This window comes from Brachyhypopomus gauderio, chromosome 6 (assembly GCF_052324685.1).
Source record: "Brachyhypopomus gauderio isolate BG-103 chromosome 6, BGAUD_0.2, whole genome shotgun sequence".
NCBI classification, from domain to species: Eukaryota; Metazoa; Chordata; class Actinopteri; order Gymnotiformes; family Hypopomidae; genus Brachyhypopomus; species Brachyhypopomus gauderio.
The window spans coordinates 26,219,294-26,226,822 of record NC_135216.1 but is presented as its reverse complement, the minus strand read 5'-3'; the positions used below and the strand labels follow the sequence as shown (position 1 = coordinate 26,226,822).

Genomic DNA, 7,529 nt, shown 5'->3' with positions numbered 1-7,529 from the left:
AGCCATAACTTCAAACATCTTCTGTAACCACAAACAAGCTTTTTGGGATTTTTGCCCGTTGAGAGAGGCTGGAGGAACATCTGGTGTGTTCTGCCTACTTCAGCTCTTCCCACAGCTCTTCCATGGGATTGAGCTCCATTCTCTGTTTTGCTGGAATGCTTTGGGTCGTTGTCTTGTTGCATAATCCATTTCCGCCCCAGCACCAACTCCCTGACTGTTGACAGGAGATTCTGGTCAAGAATTTGTTGATAGTCCTGGGAAATGATGGTTTCCTGGGTAATATGGAGTCATACAGACCTTCACATCTCCACCACCATGCTTCACTGTTGGGAGGAAGTTCTTCTCTTTATATGCAGTGTTGACTTTTCTCCAAACATGGTGCCTGTGATTTAGGGCAAATAGTTCAATTTTGGACTCGTCTTTCCAGAGATGGACTACCAGTCACCCTCTGGTTTGTCCAAGTGCTCTCTGGCAAAGTTTAAACGGGCAAATTTGTTCTTTCTTGAGAGCAGAAGCTTCCTTCTGGCAATTCTCCTTTGAATTCCATGTCTATTGATTTGAGAGCTGGAATCTTTTTGAGGTGGGCTTATATCTCTCCTCAGACTGATGGACTGTCACCACCATCTTCCTGATGTCCTCAGATATCTCCTTTCCTCTCAGCATCGCTGACCTGTGAGCTTCACGCTTGGCATGACAGTGGTTTGGTTGGTTTCCTCTAACATTGTCAAACTTTCAAGCAGCACTGTAAATGCATATTCTGCATAAATAAGTACATAGGCTACTTACACACACAAAAATACATATATACGTAAATACATGCATAAGTTGTGTTCTTTTGGGTAATGATCTAAATGTTATATCAATTTAAACAGGAAAACTGTAGAATAATGCAAGGTTCATTTTCATAACATTACAGTCCTAAACTTTTCCTGGATTGTTTTAGCAACAAATTGTGGTTCTACAGTTTAAATCGTACATTATCTGTGAGATTAAACATTGTATTATAAATCTAATCTTTGTGCATCTATGTAAAAAGTGTAAAACATTTATAACAAAATGATTACAAGACTCTAAAAAACACGATGTTTCATCTCACGAGTGAAGCAAAATTGTTCCATAGAATAAAATTGTTATAAAATTGCAGTGTCTAGCTCACTCCAGTAGGGGGTGCTATCTACTCTGTGTGGGTCTCTGCCTGACAGATTCTCTGAATCGCTGAAATGGCCTACAGACACTACATATGAAGTTAATGACAACATTGACCTTGTCAGAGAAGCTTCTCTACCTGCGGATATTCCTTGCATCAGTAGTTGATATTAAAATGGGTCCCTGTCACAATTGTGTAAAACGTGAATTAATGATCTTAGGTATTCTGCTATAGCATGTTTATTGTTCATGTCTATTCATTTTCCCAGGTTATTTATTCGATGTAAATCTGCTTAATGGTACAGATTTTCCAAGCACTATTTTATCTGAAATCGGTATTGACAGAAAGAGTGGCTGAGAAAGCAGTGGCCGCGGGGGGAGTCCAGCTACATGAAGAGTGGTGTGTGAGAGAACGTGTGAATATGTCTCCGCCGTCTGTTTCAAACCCCTGCTGTGTGAGGGTGGTGGGAATGTGTGCATATGTTGCTGTGGGCAGTTTGTGTTAGACCTGTTAGACACACACACACACACACAGACACACACACACACACACAAACCCTCCATGAACACTGAGATACTTCATGTTTGCAGTAGCTCACCCACATTCATGTCTGTACTGCATTAGTTTTGCTGACTGTGGTAACATCGCATTGTGTTGCATTGTGCATGATAACATTGGTTTCAGCCTGTAACTCTGTTCTTACTAAGAGCATGATTGTACTGTATGTGAGTGAATAAAGTTGACTCAACCATGACTCAAATGATAGGATTTTTGACATAATCTCTTCCTGTCTCTCTCTCTTTCTTTCTCTCTCTCTCTCTCCTTTCCTCTGATGTGGTCTGTGTTTCCTACTTAAGTTTGCAGTGCACATCAGTTAAAAGGTTGTGCTATTATTTCCATGGCCTCCCTCCAACTGTAACTGTCTGGACTTACCCATGTTAATATATATTAATTAAGAAGATTCCAGGTGGGTAACTGCGGTGAACCGTCTGACAGATATTAAGATTGTAGCGAAGTACACAAAAGTTTTTTTGTGTAAAAAAAAAAGCACAGGATTCTGTGCAAAGAAACACTTTGCCTGCACCCACCGCTGATGAAGGACACATATATCGGAAATGTCCCATTACACACCCACCCCCAAAAATGATAAAATGGTGCGTACCGATGTGCAGCTGGAACGTTCCAAAGGGACATTCGGGGGAGGCGTCGTGTGAGTCAGCATAAGTACGGCTGTCAGGTACGTGGTACTGACCCGTTACCCCCCACCCACCCCGGCGCTACCCACTTCCTGCCTCGTTTACACTAACACGGTGGGGCTGAGCTTACAGCAGGCCAGGCGACGTCTCCCAGCGTGGGCGGAAGTCTCTGCGGCTTCTTAGAACTCGACCCACAGGTGCAGAGAAATCCAAACGAAACCAAGACGATTTCACTGACGTTCACACACAGAGACGCGCACATGTGCATGCACGGACGTAATTTTGGGGGGGGACGGGGGGGACATGTCCCCCCCACTTTTTCAAAAGCCAGCTTTGGTCCCCCCCAGTTTTTACGGTTAAAACCAAATATTTAAATAGCTACGAATCCATGTCCTCCCCACTTTTGAAATTAAAAATTACGTCCATGTGTGCATGCATGAGAGAGAGAGAGAGAGAGAGATTCAGTCCGATAGCTTTAGATGACTCTGGTCTGATTCAGTGATTCAGTGCAGTGTTGCATCACACTACAGTCAGGTTTGTCCATATAGCAAAACACAGATAAAATAAGAGAGGGGAGTCACAGAGGTGAGGACTTTGAACGCATTTGCGATGTTGCCAAGACACACAGATGTATTTGTTCATATAACGCATGTCAGTCAGGCCGACCACAACCTCGCAACCTGTGTGTGCTGACTCGGCTCGCATTGTGTTTGGGGCAGATGTGCCCTTAAGACAAAACAACCTAAGGGCTACTAAATGTAAAAACAGGAAACGTTTTTAAAATGATTTGACATAAGATATTTGAAATATTTATTATTGACTAAAAAAGCTTAGAAAAAACAAGGTAGAGTACAAAATTTCAATTAACATGAACTTTACAGAGTCAGTTATTATTATAGATATATTCTTATGTATGCAAATATGAAACAACTATAAACTTAGAAAACATGTTAGAGAATACATTCAATTTATAACTATAACAAGGTTTTAACAACAATAAAGATTAGAAAGATAGAAATAGTAATCAAAGGACTTAATGTTGTACTAAAATGTTTTGCTTTGAAGTCTACAAAATATCCACCAACCAGTATTTATTATAATATGCAGAATTCAGGAAGATTTTAGTGATCTAAAGGATTATGCTACTGTAATGGAGAAAAGGTCAACTTTTTGTCCATTTTATTTATATAGCACTTCAAAATGATCTCAATGTCAAATCAGGATTTAGTCCAAGACTATGCTTAAACCACATCCAGGAAACTGACTCTAGAAGTTTCCACAGAGATATGACCAAATCCTTCTCCTGTGTTATGTTCTTGAGTGAATCTAATAAACTGTTTGGAAAGTGCTATAGAGGATGTAAGAACTGCTCCAATATATATATATATATATATATATATATATATATATATATATATATATATATATATATATATATATATATATATTAAAGGTACAACGTTTAAAGAAAAATCTTACCAAGTGTAAAAACCCCAACATGTTACATAGTAACGTGCATCAGTGAGAGTTTGGCCATTCACGTGACGTGCAAGAAGAGCCCATCGTACTCAAAATCTTTTCAAGCATAATCATAATATCGCTTATTGCACCTTTAATACCCCAAACAATAAATTATAATGAATGGCGTCCTGCACAAGGCGCGGTGCTCACTGTGGCTACAGCATGAACATGCCGAAGAAGTTGTCGGCCGCGTTCTGCAGTCGGAGCGCGGTTCTGTTCCTCAGCTGGACAAAAAGAGCGTCGTCCTTGAGCAGGTGGAAAACCCCGCCCAGGTAGCCGCTCCCCTGCGAGCCTTTCTTGGTGGGTTTAAACTCGTACACGCGGTATCGCAGGAGCTCGATGGGGTCGCCCATGTATCGCGACGAGTTCTTCATCACGGTGTAGTCGAACATGTCTCTGTCCAGGCTGAAGCACAGCTTGGAGTACACGTAGTAGAAACCTTCTCTGGAGATCACTAGCGCCCCTTCCCTGTACTCTATGTCATGAACTTCAGGATCCGAGGTGGCCCACCGCATCACTCCTTTACTGTCTGGCCTTTCACTACCAGCTTCACCACAGACAGACAGACAGACAGACAGACAGACCAGATGTAAGTGTTAATTATCCCTAAGCAGACAGTGAAGACATTGTACAGGTGCGGTGCTGGGAATAGTGGCACCTGTAAGGTGAGCCAGTGGTTTCGCTGGCTTCATCACTGTGTGCTGTCTGGTTTTTGGTATAATATCGCCATCTTTCTCTGGTCCGCCTGAAACATCACATAATATTTATATCTCGTCATATATTATATAATATATATAGTTATATCTTTTCATAAGTCTTCAGGTTATATATAGTTATTATCTAACACACACACACACATATACATTCACTATATATACACATTCACTAATTATTGTTGGTGTATTCTCTACCGTTACCTTTCCTTGCCTCTGTTCGTGGGCCTTCATGATTCTGATTCTGAAAAGAAGATAAGAAGACAAAGTCAGGTGTGTTAAGTCACGTCTGAGAGGGGCTCGTGTCGTAACACCCAAGCGCTACACAAAGCTTCGTACACAAGAGCCAGCCCTGGGTCAGAACCATGTGGGTGGAACATCTAAGCGCCTGAGCTGGGTGGGCCCGCAGGAGTCAGAGCTCTGGCAGCACAGTGCACCGGGCCGGCGCATGTGACCCTCCCGCAATAAAGGTCATGTGACCCTTCTGCAAGTAAAGGTCACGCTATAGCTACTGAAAGTCACGGCTCTGCACGGTCTGCAAACAGGGGGGCTGCTGATCGTAATCTCTGAGCTTACCACATTCGTGATGTAGGTTTCTGCTAAACAGGTCACCTAGACCAGAACGCCCCCGGCGCACATGCTGAGTTTCAGGTGCGTTCGGTCAGGGTCTCTGCGCTGTGATAGGTCAGCCAGGCACACAGGGAGCTTCTGCTCGTGCAGGGGTTTCGAGTCTGACTGACCTCGTCACCCGCAGTGACTTTCAGAGCTGGGCCACACGATGTTAATCTCTCGATGGTGGTCTCTCAAAACAGCAATGGTGCAGCCTCAAGCTAGAAAGTATTTTAAAACAGGAACATGGTTCAGGTCTCCTTTCAACCTGGTCTCCTCAACCTGGTTCTACGTGATAGGACGCTTTCAACAGTGATGAAAAATGTTTACGACCTCAGCTATTGGAATATATTTGGTCAAATATGTTTTTATCATCACCCAATCTAGTTTTTGAAATCCAAGTTCACATGCAGTTTCAGTAACTGCCTCTCACTGCAGTGTAACTGAGGTGATTTCAGCAGGTCATTTCAGTCACGCAATGTATTACAGTCGTGTGTGTAATAAAGAAACTGCTTCACGATTCAGAACAGCATGTGGGACTAGAAAACGCGAAAAGATGCACTGCTCTGCGGACCTGACGTAATCTCACACACCTCGAAACGACATGTTTAATTCAGCCACGTTCCAAAGACTCAACGAGAACAAGAGGAGGAAGACAGACACGAAAGTGACCAGAATTACCGCTAGACTTTTTCACAAGGAACCACTATTTAAATATTACAAAAGTGATCATTACATTAGATTAAAAAGAAATGCAATAAGTAAATCTGAAATCCTTCTAAAAGGACGAGCAGCACAGAGAGACTCACGGCGTTCTGCTGAGTTGCGTACAGGCGGTAGATGAAGCAGGCCTCCACGGCCACGCAGCACAGAGCCACCGCCACCAGCAGGAAGAGCATGGTCTGGGCCGGGCTTCTGCCCCGCTGGGCCTGCTTGCGGCCCGGCCTGGGGGGCAGGGGCGGGAGAGCCGCCTGGCTGTCCACCACAAACACGGCGGGGCACTCGCTCCCACACCCTGTCATGTCCACGAGGATCGCGAGCCGTCTGAGCAAGGCCGAACTCCTTGAGCTGAGGTGACAGCAGACCCTCCGAGGAGCCGCGGGGTCGAGAGATGGGCGAGGAGATGGGGCGGCCGTCGAGAACACCTTCCACACGCACACACACACACACACACACGCCCACTGCAGATGTGTGCGCACGCGCGCGTGCTTAGGCTGAGACCGGCGGGGAGCGTACACGTCAAGGTGGGAGGACAGATTGAGAGGAAGGGAAAGATGTGTGTGGCTGATGGTTGAGGCAAATGTGAACGTTCTGTAGAAAGGTGCTTATCAGAGGGCACAGTGGGGATGGAAATGTGGTGTGAGCAATGTTAAACAAAAGTGGAAGTTCTCATTCTCACTGTTCTCAGTTCAGTCTCTGTGAGAGAGGGAAGACTTTCTGAAAGGTGTGAAACAGAACAAACAAATGTGTGGGCGCACACACACAAATGCATGTGCACAAACACACACAAATGCATGTTCACAAACACACACACACACACACACAAATGCATGTGCACAAACACACACACACATGCATACACACATGCATATTGTAATAGAAAAAATTAAAATAATGTTATGGCTCAGCTTGTATTCAATATTCATTTAAACAGACATTTAAATAGCATTCTGTATGGCACTCATCTTTGGTCTATCTCCTCTTGATGGTTGGGGGGGGGGGGGGTTCTGTTGTTTCTTTAAGATACACTGATCCTCTCGATCTTCATCAACACCTGGACTTTCCGCCACATCGTCCTCAGTGTCTCCTAAACCTCTTGCACCCTTTCAGGAGCATCTGTGGAACGTGTTTTGTACATAAAAGCATACGACAAGCGTTCCACACCACTACAGCGTGGCCACACACTGCATGCAAGTTCTTGACCTGAAATGAAGGTGAAGTTCAACAGGTTAAAGGGAAAAATGAGACGCTAACCAGTGGTTTTACCTGCTGCAATATACGAGACCATAACAGCATTATTGATCATTGTACAAACATATAATATTAATGTGAATGTAACAAAACTCCAGTAACTAAAGTTCAAATATAAAATACACTTTCCTCCATCATGGGGACCATTATAATGTCAGAATTGTAATAATCTTTTCTACTTATCAGATATTTGGACAAATGTCCTTGATATGTAACTGTTCTAGTATTTAGGCCTACATGTAAAACTGCTGTGAGATCTGTGTAATTGTAGTAGTAGTAGTAGTAGTAGTAGTAGTGTGTGTGTGTGTGTGTGTAACAAATGTCAGTCTTTTTACTATTTTACATTCAAAAGACTAAAAAAGTATTTTTAAA

General features: G+C 43.3%; 1 protein-coding gene across 1 annotated transcript; it reads right to left on the bottom strand.

The window, feature by feature from the left end:
• Positions 1–3,803: 3,803 nt before the first annotated feature.
• Positions 3,804–7,529, bottom strand: tnfsf14 (TNF superfamily member 14). Its single transcript, XM_077007850.1, has 4 exons — positions 5,996–7,529; positions 4,782–4,821; positions 4,523–4,609; positions 3,804–4,411 (listed from the first exon to the last, which is right to left on the bottom strand). Exons 1-4 carry the CDS (start codon positions 6,206–6,208, stop codon positions 4,020–4,022), a joined length of 732 nt encoding a protein of 243 aa, XP_076863965.1. The 5' UTR covers positions 6,209–7,529; the 3' UTR covers positions 3,804–4,019.